Below are 22,732 nucleotides of genomic sequence, written 5' to 3'. Positions count from 1 at the left end.
ATGTGACTGACAAGTCGTTTTATGTCGCCCGCATTGAGTCCTGTGCCGTTCACCTCGGAGAGACTGTGACACCATGGCTTTGGTTATGGAACCTATAAGTAAATGGACACCAAAGCAAGTGCTGGACTGGATGAAAGGTAATGATACTGGCTTATTGAGTCGGGCTCTTGATGTTCATGCTGCTTGTGGTTGGAATGGGGATGCAGGTTGTGGGGGGGTGCTGAGCAGCGGAGGGCCACACTCTGTGCATGTGTGCTCTCCGTATCCCAAACCTGCAGACTGACGTGGTGGGGGGATTCAGCCGATGTAACTGACTACTCCGAGAGTGATTCGAGTCACTAAAGTAGAGTAAACGCTTGTGAGCCGGTGCAGTGAAATGGATGTCCCCAAGAAGCGGGGTCTGGGGGGGGGGCTCAGCATTCTGTCATCTCGCTTGCTTGAGAGCGCACCTCTCTCAAACCAAGCCCGTGGGCTGATGCAGCTGCTGCTGCTGCTGCTGCTGCTGCCATCAGCAGCTGCAGAAGAATAGCTCTCATCAATGAATGTGGAAGATATGTGATCTTCACTCGCTGACACATGCCCTCTAGCTGATACCACCACTCGCTGTGTGTATGTGCGTGTGCCAACATGCGCGCGCGCACGTATGATTAATGTAGTTATGGCTGCATGTACCCCCCCCCATCACCACCACCACCACCACCACCACCCCCATCCTCCCGATGCCAGGCGTACAGTCGGTTTCAGCACCGTGGACAGCGCATCGCCTCCTGCCATATAAGGCAAACGCAGAATCACACTCGCTTTTTTTTTTTTTTTTTTAAATCTTGCTCGCTTTGCTGGCACAAGATACGTTCCCCCTCAAACAGACAGTATGAATGAGTAATCTCTAATCGTGCGTGTGTCTGTGTGCGTGTTTGGCGGTAGGTGCTGTTCTCACACTCTGGTCATCTACAGAGCTGTGAGAGAAACTGTGGTAGGCCTGGTGACAGACAATGGAAATGGGATGGGAGGGAGTCCGCAATCCCTTACTTAAGAGGATGACTTAATCACTACTTGTTTGATGACTCAGACTAATACAGGAGTGTAATAGATGTGATTTTGTGTCAGTATTGTTCACACAGACAGTGACTAATTTAAATATTTAATCTATATATCTCGCTCCCTTTCTCTCTCTATATATATACATATTTAGTATAATTCCAGATCTCATGTGTTTCAGCTGAGTTACAGGTACATCATCTCATCTGTGGAGTTTAGGAGAGCTCGGCGTCTGCACAGCTTTTTGGAGAATTTATGAGTACTAGGCAGAATGAGATTTGCACCGTCAAAGAAAAAAAAAAAATGTTGGTTTAGTTTCTTTGACATCTCACGCAGAGTGTGTAAATGACTTACAGAAGTATTTGTACTCAGGACGCGTAAGACAGCAAGTGATCAGAGCTTTTACCACCTTTCACATGACCATGAGCCTTTTCCAAACTTGCAGCCAGTTTAGGGCCAGCGAGCTAAGTTAGAGCTATGCGCTATCCATCATGTGAAAGTTATGTGCAGCTAATCCAAGTTAAACTAATTACACCCTGTCTTGCAGGAGACTAAGGTTTAATTAGGAAAAGGAAATGCGGCGCGTGAAGGCTGTATTTGTTGGATAAAGACGTTGTAATACACATTCGTTTTTTACAATTAAGCAATCATCTGCTGCAGCTGTCAAATTGTGATCGGACAATAACCCGATAATGTGCAAGTTCCCGGGCAATCTAAGACACACCGGCGACAAATAAACCACAAAAAACATTAATCTCGTTACTGCTATCCCTCTCATCGGCCTCTTTCACATTTAGAGTGGGGTCGCTCACAAATTCACGGACGTCCCTCGTTTTGTGAAGCTTCCCTTCCCCTTTTTCCGCCTTCAAACATAGACCCTCAGTGGCAGGCATGTGCTCAGATCTTATTTTCTTATGAGTACAGTAAAAGGCGAAAGGCTGGTGTTAATGGGTGCGCTTACACAGGCTCGCTTTGGCCTCTTTGCTGGAAGCTCTTCATCTCTCTCTCGCACTTCCAAGTAGTCTTGTACCATTTATTTCACAGAGAAGTGACACCGGGACCTTCTTTTCGCGATTTCCAGTGCTTGCCATGAGAGAACAGATATAGAAGACACATGGGTGCTGCCGAGAGCGAGCATTTGTTCTCACCCACATCTTTTAAATAGGTTGCGACGTATAACTGTTATTTACAGTACGTGCACTGGGTCACAATAGTTGTTCTTTCATGATACAAACGCTGTGATTTTTTTGCAAGTGCTGTTTGTCAGTCTACAAATGTTATTATTTCTTGTTATTTTTCTGTTGCTTCATATTACAAAGAGAGAGCTAAGCCACAAAGATCTTATCCAGGGACGAGCCAGAAGTCTCAACACTCTAAGAATATGTGGGCCAGAAATACTTTATTGAATGTTATTCAGAGTAAATTGAAATGATGTTTTGTACATAAAATGTTAGTACACAAAGTAGCCAGTAAAAATAGATGTCAGCCTAAATAAATAATTTAAGTTGGTCTTGTGAGAGCATCGGCTTGGACTAATATAAGACAGACTGAATTACAAAGACAGCTTGTGGGCATTCATCAAAGGATTCAGGGCTGCATTTTCAATAGTGCTCCAAAAAAAAAGGCAAAATCATAAGCTCAGGTCTTGCAGACAGCATCACTTTTTTTCCTCAACAGCCCACTCCTGTCATATGAAAGAATATAGGACAGAGAGATGTGATACTCTGCAGTCCTATTGAGAAAACCTGACACAGCTAGCTACCAGGCAAAGCGTATACTGTATCTCCCGCTGCCGTAGCAGGACTGCTCCAGCAGCAGAACACTGGTGAGGCTCACAGAAAGATGACTCATCAGCATTTGTTTTGATTTGAACACCCACACCGGAGGAGTTTCCTCTCTCTCTCTCTGCGCGAGCGTATGTGTCTGCCGAAGGTGTGTGCAGACGCAATTGATGTGCTAAGCGCGGTGCGTACGAACCTGTGCTTTAACGTGTGAGGCAACAGAGAAAAAAATTGACTTCTCATCTGCTGTCGGCGCCGTGCGTGCCTCATAAGATCACCCTGTGCTTTCAGGCGCGCGGTATCGGCCGCCTCCTGATGCATACATTGACAGGGAAATGAATAAGGCAGTTCCCCCTCTTCCTGCAGTAATCTCTGCTTCCCTCTGTGTGTGCTAATGCATTGGAACAATCTCAAAATAGTGGTGATATGTGACATTTCAGTCAGTGCAGGGGACTGTGAATGACTGAGAGCGTGTGCATATTCAGTTGAAGTTCAGCTCATTATCTGTTGAAAATGTCTTTATAGACATGTGTACCAGTATCTTATGGATGATGAACTAACACAGGCACAGAGTATACTTTATTTTTTCTCTCTATCTGCTGAAAGGATCCTCATACTGCTTAATTTAGTTGTTTGAGTCTCATGGGGAGGTCCATGTTTACTATTAGTCCACACTGTGTCCCCTGATTTTGTCTCCCGCTGACATGCTTAGGAAGTCCGTGTTGGAAAACACACTTCCCCTGGCTCTGACTGTGTGCTCGTTGTAGTTTCAGCTGCATTAAAGATTAAAGAGAATGCCTTATTATGGGGAAGCACACATATGCACATGCACAGAGGAAACTCCTCCTGTCCTCCATTTTTTTATTTTTCCCCGTCTGCATAAAAGAAACGCAGAGAGAGCAGGCGAGCGCACCGCGTATGGGATCACGCGGACGCATGCACTCGAAGGAATGCACATGTTTGCTTGAATATATGTTGTTGCATGCATGTGTGCAAACCGACACGCATGCGAAGACACACAAACTCTGGAGCGGCAGCTTTAAGTGGGGCATCGGTAGTCATGGAAACCAGATCAGATCGGGTTGGAGTCACAGCACATGTCATAAGAGGGGGAAACGGCAACGCGCACAGACGCCCGATGCACATCTTGACACATTTAGACGCATAAAGACGCACAAGTGTACGTATGCGTTTTCATATGCACACACACACACCCACAAATACTCACACACACTCAACAGCTTCCCCTCCTGTTTAATGGCCCCGAGCAGAGAGAGACAGAGAGAGAAAGAGGAGAGCGGGGACATGGATTCAGAAATGGGGAGGTGCAAAGCAAAATGAAAGAAAGGCTGAAGAGCCTAAGATGGGGGAGGAAATGAGGGAGCGTGCAAGGGGAAAGATGGGCATGACAGAGGAAGAGGGGGCAAGCACAGAGGGGATGGCAGAGCGGTGCGCAGAATGGGAGATGCAGTGGGCATCATATCAAAGCACCCGCTCTATCCGGCTGCTCGGACAGAGGGGCCTGTGTGAGTGTGTGCGTGCATGTGTAGATGTTTGCACGGGCCTCACTGGGTCGAGTTTGCACCTGTTGTTCCGGGGGCCCCAGTTTTACAACCGTAAAACGTTAGGATCAAACAGAGTTTCTCAACCTGTGGGAAAGGACCCCGTGTGAGGTCGTACGTTACGAAGACGGGGTCACTGGCGATCTGGAGCAAAAAGAAAAATGTGTGAGAGTTAATTTCTTAACTGCTGCATTAACAAGTTGACAAATATTTAAACACCCTGTCTTTTCCTTTTGCTGCTATCTTAGCTTGTTTTAGCTTAGCTTGCACAACTCCATCTCTGCTTAGCAACTTTGTCTCTGAGCAACAGTTTTGCAGGATGATTCAGAATTAATAAAAATCACATTGTTGAATCAGCTCGATGGTGTCACAGCAGTTTTTTCCAGTCATTTATAGACTGGTTGCATTTGTCAGAGGGATAATGCTCTGTTAATGGTTAAATATATTCTGTTTTCTATAAATACTGCATATTATAGCACTAATTATTAGCTGTAGCCACAATAATGTTGCGAGAATTAGGCTACTTAAAAAAACTATTTGGTACACATGAAGTGTTACGTGAAGACTGTTAGCTCAGTTACTAACACACTAGTCACGATAAGTATTTGGGCACTCAACAACTATACAGTAAGTCCTTGTTAGCTGCTAATTATTCAAATGCTAGCTAGTTGCTAACTTTGTGTGACACTTGATTATTTGTGAGTATTTGGCGTGCAGAACAAAAACCTGTATCACTGTGCCAAAACAGTGAATCTGTGGGGGCTGGAGAACAAAAGAGAGAGAGAGAAAAAAAATGCTAAAAGACGCCAGATATTATGTAGGACTGAGCGTGGTAATGTGATAGTAGTATGTGGGTTGGTTACTTTGAATCTGTTTTACATTACACACAGTCACTGGATTCATTGTGAATATATATAAAAAAGTATTGATTGCAACTTTAGTGTCAACATGTATGCATACACCGATCAGGCATAACATTATAACCACCTTCCTAACATTGTGTAGGTCTTCCTTGTGCCTCCAAAACAGTTGTGACTCATTAGAGAATGGACATGGGCCTTCTGAGGGTGTCCTGTTGTGTCTGGCAACAGTGTTGTTAGTAGGGGACTTTGGATCCTATGGGTTGAGTGGAGGGGCCTCTTTGGATCATTCCACAGATACATGTTTTTTTTTTAGTTGATCCTAAACCGTGTTTGTGTGTGTGCACCTGTGTCAGGCTGCATCCTGCTGGGGATGGCTGCTGCCATTTACGAGTGTCATTGCTGTGGGGTGGGGGTGCCCGGTCAGGTCCAGGTGGGTGGTACATGTCTAAGTAACATGAAATGCCACAGAAATGCCAGGTCCAAAAGTTTCCCAGCAGAACATTGTATTGTAATGTTGTGTACTAACCAGGTTTCCAGAGTTTATTGTCATTCCAAAACACGAGGTACATGAATAAGAACAAAACTAAGCACTGTGGTTCAGCCACAAAACAATATATGAAATAGATCTAATAAAGAAGAGACGGTATAATAAATCTAACGAGAACAATAAAAACGGAACAGTCTAGGTCGCAAGCAAGGATAAAAACAACAATACACAAAAAAGTACGAAGCGAGTATCAATAAATATGTGACAGAACCGTTGCGAAGGACCATCGCTCCAGTATGGGATTGTTTGCTTCTCTACGTCTGTTTGCATTATGCATTCTTTTGGGTCTTTTCTTTCAATATCATGCCCCCAAATGGACCAGATGGGTTACAGTGGGGATAGCCGGGGCTTTTGAGGTAAAGCTAAAGTTCATGTTAACATATGATTGTATTTTCAGCATGACTGTAGTCACTTGAGATTCTTTCAGGTCGGTTAGATCCTCAGAGTCGAGATCTGCCTCTGAACTCCTTGCTCTTTTCAGGCTGACCCCGTTTTCCTTCTTCCTGTTCCTTCAGATTGCCTCTTGACACCTCACCCCCCCCCCCCCCCCCCACCCACCCACCCACCCCCACCAGAGAGGTGGCCGCGGTGCACTTGAATGCTTATGTAGTGGGGAGTTAAAACGCTACAGTCTTAACAATATTCTGTCATGATGTGATGAATATTTCACAGTAGGAATATTTTTAGTGGGAGTCGTGCGTTTTCTTCCCACTCACTGTAGCACTTACTCTAGCAGGAATCCCACAGATGAGGGTAAGGCAAGGGGACAGGGGGAGTGTTTTGCTGCTCGTCACCGCTATGCACCCAGGCTCCAGTCTGATGCGAACATGGTCTGAAATAAGAATACACTTTTGACTGTTATTAACCAAGCGGCAAAGCAGGCTGTATGCAAGTTTTGCAGCTTGAGCAACAAGAACAGTCTTTTTTTTTTATTTCATATTTGTGGCCTTCGAGAAGCTTTCAGTCGGCGCATATACGCGCTACAGTGTGTGTATTTACAGTGTGTATGTGCGATCCTTAGCCTAGCATCAGTGCAGGGACCTGAGGGGCAGCAACTGCTGATCCCTCACTTCTTCTCGGAGGCCTCTCTTGCTCTGGTTGCCTGGCAACCCCCGTGTTTCAGAAAGGGAGGGGTTTATTTTGCTCAGGAAAGAGGAAAAGATTGGAGGCAATTGCATGAAATGTGGATGAAGCTGTCAACATGAGATGCTTGCTCGAGGCTTAGCACGCTGGGACTCAATGATGGTCGGGATCAAGGGATCCTTCAGTGTGTCTGATAGAGATCTCTTTCGCTTGCAAGAAAAAAAAAATCCTAGAGACGTTGGAGTACAATGGCATTTTATTGAAGTTTAGCATCAAACTGTTTGATTTGAGGATTTAAAAAAAGATCAATATAATCAACACAGAGCACTACAGAAACGCAGTCACTTAGATTAAAACAAAAGCCAAATAAGTTCTTTGTATTCTTCATCAAATCAAACTGGTTTAACTCTCAGTAAAGTTCAAAAGCAAAAAACCTGAACCTTATTTCTGGCATAAAATACGATCGTTTACTCACCCATATAACTTTGGTGTCATTTGTAGTCGTTCGGGAGATATTTAGATCTGCGTGTATCCATATAGTGGGAGTGACTGGGGCACCGAAACGCAGCCTCTAAATAATGCATTATCTGCCGCGAAACTCGTTCATTTCACCAATATTTTGTTATGATACGCTAGTGTTATTCCCCATTGAGTCCGGAGTTACCTGTTATCTATTCGCGGACGTGCAGCGGTTTGTTGTTCTTTGGCCAGCTGTTCCTCTCTCTGCCTCCACGTCCTCCTTTCAACAAGCTCCTCATCCGTATACTCTGGCTCAAAACAGTAAGGACGTCCATCATAAACAAAGTCGTCGTCCACAACCTCAGAATCGGAAAAATATTCAGCCATGTTGCAAAAAAGTAGCAGTAGCAAATTACAGGTAAACAAGCCGCGTGGGGTGCGCGTGGCACTCAGAGATGACATCATCCAGGTTAGAGGTTAGTAGGTGAATCTACAGACCCCGGATGATGATAACAGGTAACTCTGGACTCAACAGGGAATAGCACTAGCATATCATAACAAAATATTGGTGAAATGAACGAGTTTCGCGGCAGATAATGCGTTATTTAGAGGCTGCGTTTTGGTGCCCCAGTCACTCCCATTATATGGATATACGCGGCGCTCCAAATGACTCAAAATGACACCAAAGTTATATGGGTGAGTAAACGATGGTATTTTATGCCAGAAATAAGGTCCAGGTTGTAAAAAACGGTAGTTCCCCTTTAACAGACATAATGGGGAAAATTCAAGCAAGAAAAGTCCGTACCTTGGTTTCCTTCCTTTCGCTCTAAAAAAAAAAAAAAAAAAAAGTATGTTTGAATAAGTCATTCAGGTTGTATTTCATCATGGGGAGTGTTTTATTCAGTACAGAGAATACAAAAGTAACTTACATAACTCAAATGCACACAATTAGATAGTCCTACAACCAACCAGAGCCATTTTATTGTGAACAACCGTGTGAATGACTACCTTGCGCTTATTCTTTTGCCTATAACCCCATAAAGCCCACCTCAATCATTTGATCGTCTCAGCAGATCTTTGCTGGAGCATAATCAGTTCCAAACAGAGAAGTTCCAGACCAACTTTCCACCAAATAACAACGGGGAGCGGGGACCGTTGGTTGGGCTTGGATGTCACAACTGGATAGGATCGCCCCCAGCAGGCCAGCAGATCTGCAGCTTTAAAATATAGTCGCATATCTACACATTCAGTTCACTGGAACAAACCCTGGGAGCTAACAGTAAAGATGTTCATCTATTCACCATCCACAAACAACTTGTTGCATTCAGTTTTGCGAAATCTGAGGCCCTCTGGCTCCAGTATTGCTTCAAACTTGTGAAGTGTAGCTTTTCGTTACTCGCCTTGTTTTTCCCCGTGGTGTCCCTCTTTTGAAAAGGGGGCGTGGTCAGCAGCTGCTCATTAGCATCGAAAGCTACAGGCACTGAAACGGCCCATTTGGAACGGTGCTAAAAGTATACGTGCATGATAAAATGAACCACCTGTGCAGTAGTTTGAGCTGAAACTGGAAATACTAATTCTGTGGACATGTGAAACTTACATAAACCTGATAATAAAAATGGGCTATAATAGGCAACCTTTAAATATTTTAACAAGAAATAAAATAATAATCGCGTGGATAATGTCACTACACTTTATCACACCTTCAAATCCGTAAAATGATATGTCAGTGAACTTTCATAGAGAGTCATTGGTGGTGTAATGAAATGATCTAAAGAACTTTGGGGGAAACAATTGTGGATGCCTGTCAGTCTGGCAAGTGATTGAAAAAGTTCTGTAAATTAAGTTAAACCATCACTGGATCTACGTAACACTCAAAGCGCATGCATTGCGAGATTCGACCTGCATGGGATGAATGCCAGGAAAAAGTAATTACATTACATTATAGTAAAACTAGGGTAATCTTAGAATTTGACAGAAATCATGCAGTGAGAGGCAGCATGAGTAAAGTTGTTTTGCAATGAGATGTAACGGCTTTGGAGGTTTCACATTTTGTAAATCTCTGAGGCTATTCTGAGGTAGTTTTGTCTAATAAAGACTAAACAAAGCACCCATTCATCTTAAAGAGGAAGATACAAAAGTGAAAAAGTGCTGAGCCGCTTTCTGTTCAACACATGTCGCAAGAATGTGGGAATGTCATTTCATGTCGCAAGATAAGATAAGATAATCCATAAATGTATACCACAGTGTTACAGCAGCATATAGTTTTGAGGACATTGCGCAAAACAAGAAAAAGTGAGCAGACGGATAGGTACATTGATACAGTCAGTGTGTCGAAACTGTGAACTCAGGCTGTTGACAGTCGGCACATTTTGTCACAAAAGACTGTTTAAAGTGCAGAAACCCGAGAGATATACAAGCAGTGCTCAGACTCAGCAAATCCTAAATTCCTGGATTGTATTAGGGAAAGCAATATTTAGAGGAAATACCTTTGCGGCACCTGCCATCACGTGAGGCAGAGCTCCACACACTGCTAATGTTTCAAATAACAACGGCTAAAATATCTCGTTCCCCAGCCAAGACATGTCTCATGCAAAATCTTTTTTTTTTTGGTTTTCACAGACGGATGAGGTCAGTTTTCAGATTTCTTGCAGTGTCCGTGAACTCTGTTAGCAGTCTGATGTGAGAACACATTTGGGCGACAGAAATAGTTATTTGTTTCAGCCGGATGCAACTGACGCTGAAGAACTTGACTAATAATATCTGCTGCATTTAAACTGTGTGGCGACGTGCAGTGCAGAGAAACTTGACCCCTGTGTGTTCGTTTGTGTGTGTTTGCGAGCTGCCGCGTGCTATTTCAAGCTAGCGCGTGAACTCGGCAGATGAACCCGGATCAGCTGTTTGTCCTCTAGGGGAGGCGTTCTGATTCATCTGATTGGATGGCAGCTGTGTGTCACGCTGTGGTTGTGTACGTGCTATGCATGTGCGCGCTTCGCAAACCAGTACCGACGTGTATTTGACACGACAATTCATGTCAATGTAACTGGAGAAAAGAGAATGACAGAATCCCTTTCATACGCCGTGTGTACGTGTTGCAGAATCATACAGTAACTATAGTGTGAGGCTTTCCCAGAGGAGGTGATGTTTGTCGAGCCCATTCCTCTTTCATACTTTATTCATCATCTCTTTATATAAATTATAGTGGTGGAAAATAGTTAGCAGAAGCGAGCGTGCATTCAGGAATAAATGTCTTTGTCATTTAAAAGGGAATTACCGTTTTTTACAACCTGGAACTTATATCTGGCATAAAATACGATCGCTTACTCACCCATATAAGTTTGGTGTCATTTGGAGTCGTTCGGACGATATTTAGATCCGCATATATCCATATAGTGGGAGTGACGGGGGAACCGAAACGCAGCCTCTAAATAACGCATTATCTGCCGCGAAACTCGTTCATGTCACAAATATTTTGTCATGATACGCTAGTGCTATTCCCTGTTGAGTCCGGAGTTACCTGTTATCATCATCCGGGGTCTGTAGATTGACCTACTAACCTCTGACCTGGATGATGTCATCTCTGAGCGCTGCGCGCACTCGCAACAGTCAGCTTGTTTACCTGTAATTTGCTACTGCTAGTTTTTTGCAACATGGCTGAATGTTTTTCCGATTCTCACGTTGTGGACGACGACTTTGTTTATGATGGACTTCCTTACCGTTTTGAGCCAGAGTATACGGATGAGGAGCTTGTTGAAAGGAGGATGCGGAGGCAGAGAGAGGAACAGCTGGCCAAAGAACAACAAACCGCTGCACGTACGCGAATAGATAACAGGTAACTCCGGACTCAACGGGGAATAGCACTAGCGCTTTATAACAAAATATTGGTGAAATGAACGAGTTTTGCTGCAGATAATGCGTTATTTAGAGGCTGCGTTTCGGTGCCCCAGTCACTCCCATTATATGGATATACGCGCATCTAAATATCGTCCGAACCACTCCAAATGACACCAAAGTTATATGGGTGAGTAAACGATCGTATTTTATGCCAGAAATAAGGTCCAGGTTGTAAAAAACAGTAATTCCCCTTTAACGTCATACAAAGTACAGCAAACGGGAAACACCTAAACCAGATTGATATTTGTGTGAGCACACTTTGCATGTTTTACTTGTACGCATTTTTCAAGGTACCTGGCGTGGCTGTTGCTGTGTGGATTCAGTCTTGTCTCTTCATATAACCACAGACTGACACTGTGATGTTGAGATCAGAGCCGTCTGGGCACCATTTCCAGTTGCAAGAATCCCTGTTTTTCTCAGGCAGTTCTTTACATCTGCAGTTGTTCACATGTCTGACAAGTTGCAGTGGATTTTTGTACTCATCAGACTCCGCCCCTCGATGGTTTCACAGAATCTGTCAGGAACTAAAGCGCCTAAAGGTTTCACGCACACTTTATCCACTTGCACAGAATCAAAGTTGTGGAATGTAGGTATCGTGCTGTCATTGTTTCACAGATATAGTCAGATTACGATGACATAAGCCACAACGGGTCACCTTGTTTGATAGGGCCTCTGTGAAATGGTCTCAGTAGGAGGAACAGGCTTATAACTGTAAGAGGGAGCAGAGAGAAAAATAAGAGGATGGGAAAGGTTTGGAACAGACTGCTCACATATCTCAGGACTGGACATAAAGACTTCCATCTGGGAAACAGTCATCACTGGCCATCAGATTTTATTTTATTTTTTTTTTAATTTTTTCGTGTCTCTAGCAGTGAGGGTCAGGCGTCTCATATTCAGACATCCCAGTAATTAGCTGCAAGGCTCCACTCTGCTGTCCACATGTTCCCTGCTTCTACAACTGCTAGGCCTGCTAAGCGAAGATGTGCATACTATAACCATCCACATAAAGAAGTGCAAAAATATTAGAATTTAAGTAGAAATCGGTGTATTGCTACAGTTAGCATTAGAAATCTAATTGTCAGAAGTAAAAATTATTCTTATTTTTATTTATTTTTTATTAAAATGGAGTATGTAACTATATAAAATGCATATATAAATTATATTGCATTAGATTATTGTTACAATAGATTGCTTTTACTTTAGCATTTATTTTTGCAAAGATACTAATGTCTTGCAATGCTTAGTTATGTTTTAAAAGTTTATAACTTGTTTTGCATGTAAAATTGTAATTTTAAAGCAGGGTGGTAGTAGAAAGCAGAACGTAATAGAAAGATGTGTGAAAGATTCAAGTAAAGTGCAAGTTCTCGCCCTCAAGTTATCACTTACTGTACATACAATACTAGAGTGAATAGTGACTGCTTAGTCTCACCTGATTATAATACCAAATTACATATGCTCCTGTCAACACGTGCATCTACTTGATTTCACAGGTTTAGTTTTCACGTTCTTCATGTGTAACAGTTGCCTTCCCTGTGGTAACGTTGAATTATCATAAGTGAAACATGTGCTAACGCGCAGGGCATAAAGTTTCTCCTCTGGGAACATATATTCCATTAAACAATTTTCACTTGTGTTGCCACAGTTCATGGTCCCTCACGCATTAGCTCTAAAATGTCTCTGCCGTGCTGTATGAAACAGGATTGTTTCTACACGTCACTCAGAGCAACAGTAGGCTTATATTCTGTCTGTTGTGTCCCATGGCGCACCAAGAGCAAGATGTCTCTTGCTCTTGGTGTGCTGATTGTTTGCAGCGAGTGCATACGTGTGTGTGTGTGCATGTGTGTGGTGACTGTGTTAAGGTGCTACCACACTGTCTGCTCTCTGTCAGCATTGCCTCCCTTGGGCATCAGTGTTTTCCTCACAGCTCCGCTCGGCTTTAACAACATGCCTCTGCAGAGGCGTCAAGACCCGGGATAACAGCAGTAGTTGTAATTGTATTTGTATGTGTGATTGCGTTTGAAGTGCATGTTCGTGGAGGGACAGAGTCTAGTGTTTGTGCTTCTTAGTGGCTCTACGCGTGGATTTGCTTCCTCTTGAGCCCCCTTTTTTTATTTTTTTTATTTTGCTTCCGTGTTTGCTCATTTTCAAGCAGCCTTGTTCATTAGGTCTGTGGGGAGATGTGCTTTCTGCTGACTTCGTTTGGTTCAAAGCCAGAGGCTCTTACTGATCAATAGCATCCCGGACCTACCGCGCCTGTGTGCAGCTGATTGGCTCGCTGCATAGCATGGCGCCCACAGCGTAGCGGCGTAAAGTCATACATCGATACTGTATATTACTCACATCTTTCTAGGTGTGTGCTGGACACGCCATTAATCATGCAGAATGTTCATGAAATGCACTGTTTTCACTCACTCAACACAAAAATGTTAGTAAAAGGCAGCGAATTTCATTAAAGTACAGCATGCTGATCATCAGATACGGAAAAGCTGCACAGGCTGATATGTTTTCTAGGTGATAGTGTCAGTAAAGCATCGAAAAGACCTCTGGCTTTAGGCAGTTTGTCTCTGGTTTCTATTTGGCAGAATAAGACACATTTTCTTTTGCATCTGTGTGGGAGTTTGTACTCATGCCTGAATTCTGTGTTGCATCTAAGTGAACCAGGATTCAGTCGACAATATGGCAAGCGGAAACTCATACTAGTATCAGTCATTGATACAGCGGGAAAGCTTTTTCTTAATGATGTTTTCCCTTTTTTTTTTTTTGTCTCTGGGGAGAAATCCGTCAAAAACATTTGGTCATTTGCGGCTGTGGCATTACGCGCGGTGACAGAAGACAGATACATCAGCACATCCTAAACTGCATCTGTCTGTGCTCTCCTTAGGTCTTGACGACTGTCTCCAGCAGTACGTGAAGAGTTTCGAGCGGGAGCAGATGGGGGGAGAGCAGCTGCTGCACATCACCCATCAGGAGCTGGAGGAGCTCGGCGTCACCAGAATAGGACATCAGGAGCTCATCCTGGAAGCTGTCGACCTCCTCTGTGCCCTGGTCAGCTTCTGTTGCTCTGTTACCACCGGTTTTGTGTCTCTCAATGCATACGCTTTTGGAAGGAGTAATGTTTATGCAGGTCCTGAATATATTATTGTGTGTTTGAGGTATGAGACAATAAGTTTGTCACACCAAACTATAAGAAACTCTGAGATATATTTGTGCCTGTCTAGCAGGAAAGCACTTGCTAGCATGTTAGCTGTTAACAAACACAACAGTTTATAGATTAGCCCCCAAATTAGCCACTAGCTCATCCATCCCTTATCAAAGACACATAGATAGAGATGGACTTCTCTGTCTTCCGTACTGGTTTGAGTCTGCTTTTATTCTTTCATCATCACTTCACTTTCATCACTTCTCTTTGAGACAGCTTTTATTCCGGCAAACGTTTGCACAACCGCTTCTGCTCAGACAACCAGACGTCTGATAATTTATGCTGGTTGCTTTTGTTTCTGTGAAACCAACATATCAAATAGATATCAAAGCAGATGTATAATAAGAGTGGAAAAAAAACTGTGGGATTGTAAATATAGCCGCTGGTCAAAACCATATCCAGCTTTAATATTTTAATATTTTGTTTGAATTTAAAAATAAAAAATACTCAATAACAAATACTCCTCTTTCAAATGAATTCTCACAGGTAAAAAGATTTCTATATTGGTTGTTGTTTATTTTTCCTCCACCAGTTATTGATATTGGCTTAAGAAATGTCTGGGAAAAAAAAAAAACCTCTATCATTTTGGCCCTGCTTTGTATGTACTTCCTCGGTCACTGCTGACTATGTGTGCAGTGGCCCTGCTCAGGATTAGGGAATTAGGGGGGGAATTAGGTGCTACTCTCCCAGAGAGGGAGAGAGAAAGAGAGGGAGGGGAAGCGAGGGTGAGAGAGGAAGCGAGGGAGAGAGTATGTAGAAAGAGTATGCAGGATGCACCTTATCTCCCGGGCACACATGGCTGGATTAGTTGGAGCTGTTTGAATGTGTGCATGAGTGTGTATGCGTGCATGCTCGTGTGCGCTAATCAGCTCCTCTTCTCATTCAAATGTTCCAGCATGGGAATGAGTGTCCCGGAGTAGCAATCACCATATGTCCTGGAAGTGGACGCACACACATTTAGGGGCCCCAAGTGGACAAGATGAATCTAAAAATGTTGCTGTAAATTAAGGGATAATACCTTTTTTTCCCCAACTTGTAGTTTGGTTGATTTGTCTCTTATTCTTATCAGATATAGTAATACTATTTAAAGCCAGGGATGCAAAACTTACAGCACTTAAAAGCAACATACGAAACAAACTAACTAATGCTTACATACAGGTTAACTCTGCAAGGAGAGAGATGAATTGAATTGAGAGAATTGTTTTTAATTTGTTTAGATAATCTGGTTAAACCGTTGGCTGGTGTACAACTTGTCTTATCATGCCTCTGCTCATTTCATTCCCAGTCAGGCTTACTCGAAGCAATACTACCATGTTTCCAGATCGCGTCGGTTAATTTGATGAGAAAAATAAACCCCCATTACCCCTCCGTTTCATAAAACATAATGTTTTACTTTAAGTTAGCTGGTAAAGCATAATTAGCTGTACTAATCCATCAAAAGGAAGAGCAAAACTTGGTTGACCCGGCTCAGCCGTTGGGCTTTCTGCAGTAAATAAAAAAGGGAGCCTCTGTGGTCCTGGATCAATGAAAGTTTCAAGTGCTGACTGAGCTCTAAGCCTCGCTGTTCATGTAAAAAAATAAATAAAAAAAAGTCCCTTCTTTTATGCCTATCCAATCATATCTTGCCTATAGCGTCTATGCTAAGTGAGTTTGTATGTGGGTAGTGAATTTTCAGCAAGATGTGCTGGGAAACGGGCATAACTTAAGGATAAAATAAGAGACGTTTCCAAAAAACTGAACGTGAAGTTAAAAAGTGTCAAACCGCAGCATTCAGTGCAGAGGGTTACAAGCACACTGTCGATGTTCTTTTATAAAGAAACTATGGGAGCCATGCCACAGATTTAAGTACTAAATAACTGCAACAATTAATTCCAAGTATGGGTTAGATGATTTTGAGGTGAGCTTTTTACATAAATTAAATCCTTGTGGCATCCCCCAAGGCTCTATTTCGGGGCCACTTCTTCGAAAGTCTAGTGCATTTCATTCTTTGTCAGTATCTCCTTCAGGGAAATAGGAATGGCCTAATTTTCCAGTAACACTGCCTACTACGCAGACAACCACATTTGCAGCATATCTATCAGGAAATTTAACCGTTGATCATGTCTCTGTCACACAGATGAGGTTCCTTACCCTGTGACTACAAACTAATTTTACCATCTTTTAGATTATGTGAATATCAGTTTCTATTTCTGGTTATTTTCACATTTTGAGCTTATTAGACAAGAGCTCCATCAGATGTCCCCCCGTTGTCTGAGAAAGAGCACCTCATATTATTGTCTGACAGTTTCACCCACTCACACCTAACACATTTTCTTTGGCTCTTGACTGTTTTTTTCTCTTGTTTTCATTACACTTTGGTTAATGGCCTTTTAAATGTTTCATTTTTTTTCTCTCTCTCTCTTTCCAAGTGATTCGGAGAAGAGGGGTCATTACAAACAAGTCAAAACACACACGCAGCTTTATAATTTGTATTCTGTTCTAAACATCATTTCATCCCCAGAAAAGTGAATATGTTCCTAAAAATGAAGAATATTTAATTTTAAATCCAATGTCCAATAGCTGAATCAACAACAATAATAATAATAATAAAACTTGCTGTACAAATTGAAGGCATACAATCTACAAAACCATCCTTTTGGTCTGAGCATTGAAGCCGGAGCTTCCAAGCAGAAAGAAGCACGCGTTCAATCAATATTCTCCTGATGAATAGATACTGAGGACCAGTGAATATACAGTGGAACAACACTCAAGATTACTGAAGAGATAGGGATTATGTGGAAAAGCCTCCGTTTTTTTTTTTTGCCTAAACATGTCATAAAAGATGTTTGAGTGAGAGCAATTGTATTATTAACAGCGTAGAGGAGAGGCCACACATGGCTGCTATGGCAACCGCATTGACAAGGACTGGAGTGTGTGTTTGTGTGTGAGTGTGTGTGTGTGTGTGTGTGGGGGGGGGGGGGGGGGGTCTCTAATGGCATCACCCTCTTACTGTATTGATTTGACACGCACAGGCACACATATTGCGCGCATTGCTAAATTACTTCTCTCCTCTTCCACGCACACAAAGCCCTTCAGACAGTCAACACAGGGCTTTGTCCCCCCCCAGCTCCTTCTCAGCCTTCCGCCCCCTTGGAGAGAGCTGCACACCGAGCGTCAACATGGAATCGTACGACGGCCTAATTACAGCTGTGCAAACATCTACACTCCAAGCACATGTATACATCTGCATTCACACAGAATACGGGGAGATTGCTCCGAACGGCGTATGCATGACCCAGTTTCAGTGGGATGCATGGCCGGCTGCTCCCCCTGCCTCTTCCTCTCCCTCTCTCTCTCTCTCTTTCTCCCTCTTGTCTTCTGCCTCTTTAGTTCCTCCATTGCCTCATTTCTCTCTCTCTCTCTCTCTGCTGCCATTGTGAAACCCTCCCTCCTTTGTAGTCGCTGTGGTCGTGACTGTGTAGAATAGATCTAGAGGCAAAGGAGGAATAGATATGTCTAGCTCAGCCTTTGCATTTGACTATACAACGATGTTGTGCGTGTGTGTTGGTGTATGAGTTTATGAGTGTGTGTGTGTAGAGCCTTTTGTGTCAGCAGGAATCAGGCTCTGTCAGGCAGGACATGACTTGAGGTGCCTGGGGATGCTAAGCTCAATGTGGCTCAGTGGATCTGTGTGTGTGTGTGTGTTTATTTAAAAGGGTCACCGTGCAGTAATGGGCTACTACACCAGCTTGCTGCTCTTGCATAAGGGCAGACAGTGGCTGCTGTTAATGCTCTAATTTCTGTTCGTTCCACTCAGGATAATCATTTACAAATCGCAGATAGACCTACGGACATTTGGGGAAATTCCTTTTATTTGCTTTTGAACTAGATGAGAAAATCAATCCGTGTCTCCTTGTGGTTAAGTATGTAGGTGGCAGGTGATTAGCATTAGCAGGTAGAATGCTAGCCTTGCTTGCTATCACCAAAATAAAAACCTTTTACAATACAGATTTAATGGGGAGTCATGTGGTACTGATTTATAAACCTAATTTAAAAACTTGGAGAAAGTCAGATCAAGTTTGGCTTAGTGTTATTTATGTCACAGATTTTTGCTCATTTTCCAAATTGGTGTTCCAACATGAATGAAACAATAAAAAATTCCCAGTCAGAAAACAACTTTCTGAGATTATTATGATGTCTCGAAAATGTGCAGTTAATACAGAAACATAATAGTGGTATTAATCTTCAAAAGAAACACAGAGTGCTAACCATATCAACCATTACACTGAAGAGAATATCAGTAGAATATAGTATAACAGCGCCTCTGTTTGTCCTCCAGAACTACGGCCTAGAGACAGAAAACCTCCGGACTCTGTCCCACAAGCTGAACGCTTCAGCGAAGAACCTCCAGAACTTCATCCTGGGCCGGCGGAGGGGCGGACACTATGATGGACGAGCGTCCCGGAGGCTCCCCAATGATTTCCTCACTTCAGTGGTGGATCTAATTGGTGCGGCCAAGAACCTGCTAGCCTGGCTCGACAGGTAGGGACCACGCTTTGGGACCCTTGAAATACAGTTAACGTTGTGCACACTTTAGCGCTACATTTATAGTAAAATACAGTCACTTTACAGTATGTGCATAGTTAACCTTTACTTTACGGCCTTTGGCCTGTACCATCATATCAGGTGTTGTTTTTATTTTGTCACCATGAATTTAGACGAGCTGAGAAGGCATACAACAAACTAATGTTGAGCTTTAGCAGTTCCCTGGGCTACACAGCCTGCCGGCCACGACACTAAATAAATGTTGTTTGTCTTTATTAGTTGCTCTTGTGCTCTGAGAGATGCAGCTTTTATTTCTGCTGCATTCTCATGCCTTTTAAAAATACTCTGAACATACTGTAAGGCATACAGTTATCCTCTTTCTGTTTTCAGGTCTCCATTTGCCAGTGTGACAGAATATTCGTTACTGAAGAACAACATCGTGCAGCTCTGCTTAGAATTAACCACCATCGTGCAACAGGTGCGTTCATGGACATTCATAAAGACGACCATGCACCACACAAGCCGTCGTTCATTACAGTAGAGGTCATGGTTCTAATTGAAAGAGCCTATCTAAAGTGGATTTTGTACTGCAAACATCAATATATATAGAGGTTGTTCTGACCTATCGCTCATTTCTATAGATTTGACTGTGAGTGGAGCATGTGTCTGTAGCCACGGGCTGTTTGCAGCATGGTTGATGGGACGAGTAGCTCTCAGTAACAGCCTTAAGCGAACAACTCATCAGCTCACTGTCAGGCATCATCCCTTGTCTAAGTTATAGGCTCTGATGGAGACCGAACTGGGGTTCTCTCATGGTCTCATTTCCTGTCCTCTCTCTGCTGCCCCCCCGGCTCTCTCCCTCGTGTTAATTCACCACACTGCACACACACGCGGGCACCAAATAAAACTGGAGGTGCATAACGTCTCATTGTTTGGACGGAAACAACTTCTTGGACTTACTCATCTTCTTCCCACCAAGAGCCCGTTTAGAGGGCGTGCGAGAGTGCGTTTGTACTTGTGCCCAGAGTGAGTCCTGTAGCCGAGCAGATAACACCCACCCCCCTATTACAAGGGCCAGAGGAGAGTGAAGAGAAAAGGGCCACCGCAGGTCCACAGCGGGCCAAATGAACGTGTGGCTGCCAGTGTGCAGAGAGACAGACAAAGGTGGCAGTACTTCCCGCACCAATGCATCAAACAGATGAATTAACTGCTACCATGCACATCTGGCGGATTGCGTGGGCCGCTTTCCCAGAAATAGATTAACTATCAGCTATCGTTAAATAACAATCTGTCATGTTCAAATAATGCGTTTTTTTAAATCCCGAGGAGGCCCGTGAAGCTGCAGAGGAGATCCAATGTATTAGTCTGCTTACATTGTAAAGTAATGTGCATAATATGGAAGGTTAGAAACAAAAGAGCTGACTGCTCGTGTTCTCCACAAATCATCCATTTCTTCCTGCTGGAACTCTCATTTCTCTCATTTCCTCTTCGCCAGTTGTTATATTTGGAGGAGAGAGACATTTGAGCTAGTGTGCGGATGGATGTTTTCTCCATCTCATGTATTCTCTTTCCTTTCTTTCCTCTTCTCGTATCCCTTTACAGGACTGCACTGTGTACGAGACAGAAAATAAGATTCTTCACGTGGTAAGTTTCCGCCCTGCAGAGTTTTAAGTATTAGTAATGATTAGAAGTTATTCCATTTTGAATACTTTGGTTATTCTTTCAGATATTTTGCAGATTTTCAGTTAATCTGATCCATACTAAATGTCACACTCTAGCATAGTCTCCCAGTAGATTGAGTACATTTTTCATTATTAATAAAAAAAAACAACATTTAGATAGATTCTGTTTGTAAAACCATAGACTGTATATAAATATGGACAATGCGTCCCCACTTCCTGGCATTAGGCAAACACTGACGCTAGTTTCCTGGGGATACGGGCGACGCCATCTTGTAAGGTTGAAGCCAGAGTCTGCGCACTTTTGCCGGACTCACTCGTGTTTTTGTTTAACTAATACTGCACTCTGCTCTACCTCCACCAATATCAAAGAGATGTTGGATTATACACTTTACTTATTAAATGAGGACACTTTGACATGTACTTTAGTGTTTTAGTTTGGCTAACATGGAGGGCGCGGAGCTTATGACCTATACTGCAGCCATCCACCAGGGGGAGCTCTACTTGCTTTGGCTTCACATTTGAGGAACTGTTCTGTCGTCCATCTTTATTTACAGTCTATGTGTAAAACAAACATTGTGTATGAGAAAATATGGCATACTATTTAAAATAGTTTTAGTATTCGTAAATTTCAGTTGAAATGGATTGTATGTATGTGTATGTGGTATGTGCATGTTGTCAGACTACTGTGGGTTTAGATTGGAATTTGTGTCACAGTTGTGTTTGAAGTACAAGTGAGCCTGAGGCCCCTTACATGTGTGTGTACATGTATGACGGACAACTGTCTGAGTCCACGTGTGAAACTGAGCGAGCAGCTAGTGTGTGATCAGGGCTGACAGTTGGACTGGGACACTTCCTGCTGTCATTCAAGGTCAGGTGGAGTAAGCCAAATGAAATGGTAGCAGGGGGAGTTTTCAGAAAACGTGCGAGAACATTTAATTGTAAAGAAATGATCAGTTTATATACTCTGTCGTATACATGCCACCATAAACAGAACAAACCATCCGACTGTGTCCTGAGTCCTCTAAGCCTTTTCACTGAGGTATCACAGCTGTCATTTACCGCCGCCACAACCGCTCTGATAACGACGCACGACAATGAGGCGAATCCAAATATATTAATGGCTCTCCACATGTGCACACGAGTTCACACTCACACACCCACAACCCTGGGTGCCAGACTAAAGGCTACACATGACTTAGTGTGTTATGTGTGGGAGGTTTATGTGTGAAATAGAGAGAAGACAGCATGAAAAGGGAGGAGGAGCTGTTGGTTTTTAGGCTGCACCTTTCTTTCATCCTTTTTCTTCACCGTGTGTCTTTCACACAAGATACCTAGATAAAGTGGAGGTTAAGTGACGCTGAGCATTTTAAATAGGAAATTACACACAAGATGAGATCTGGTGTTTTGTCCCTTCACTTTGAAACATGATTGCACCTATCTTGATAAGGGGAAGTGGATATTAGGTCATCTTTAAGATTTGAAAAATGAGTTCCATTTTAAATCAAAAATGATGTTGAAATAGCCGATCAGCCACAACATTAAAACCACTTACAGGAGAAGTATATAACGCTGACCATCTTGTCACAATTCAATGTTCTGCTGGGAAACTTTTGGACCTGGCATTCATGTGGATGTTACTTAGACATGTAGCACCCACCTAGACCAGACCAGGCACCCCCACACTCCTTGATGGCAGCAGCCATCCCCAGCAGGATGCAGCCTGACACAGGCACACACACAAAAACGGTTTAGGAACAACTCAAAGAACATGAAGAACAGCACAAGTTGTTGACCTGACCTCCAAATTCCCTAGATCCCAAACTGATCAAGTATCTGTGGGATGATCCACAGAGGCCCCTGCCCTCAACCGATAGGACCCAGAGGCCCCCCACTAGCAACATTGTGGGGGCACCACAGGACACCCTCAGAAGGTCCATGTCCATTCTCTGATGAGTCACAACTGTTTTGGAGGCACAAGGGAGACCTACACAATATTAGGAAGGTGGTCATAATGTTATGCCTGATCAGTGTAAGTTATGAATATTTGGTAGATTTTTGGTATAGCAACTAACTAAAAAACTTAGTTAGCTTCTAACTAATGAC

At 43.1% G+C, this 22,732-nt stretch overlaps 1 protein-coding gene across 1 annotated transcript in view; it reads left to right on the top strand.

Moving 5' to 3' along the window:
- Positions 1-73: 73 nt before the first annotated feature.
- LOC311491965 (connector enhancer of kinase suppressor of ras 2) overlaps positions 74-22,732 on the top strand; it is a gene marked incomplete at its 5' end in the record, with an annotated part of 59,633 nt that continues 36,974 nt past the window's right edge. Inside the window, 5 exons of the mRNA XM_084550057.1 lie at positions 74-137; positions 14,106-14,269; positions 18,742-18,944; positions 19,338-19,425; positions 20,550-20,591. Coding sequence (XP_084406183.1) covers positions 74-137; positions 14,106-14,269; positions 18,742-18,944; positions 19,338-19,425; positions 20,550-20,591 — 561 coding nt within the window. The remainder of the gene's footprint in view (positions 138-14,105; positions 14,270-18,741; positions 18,945-19,337; positions 19,426-20,549; positions 20,592-22,732) is intronic.

The sequence above is a fragment of the Chelon labrosus genome (assembly GCF_963514085.1).
Source record: "Chelon labrosus genome assembly, chromosome: 8".
Taxonomy (NCBI): Eukaryota; Metazoa; Chordata; class Actinopteri; order Mugiliformes; family Mugilidae; genus Chelon; species Chelon labrosus.
Note: the sequence above shows the minus strand (reverse complement) of the source record. Positions and strands in the feature narration are given on the sequence as shown.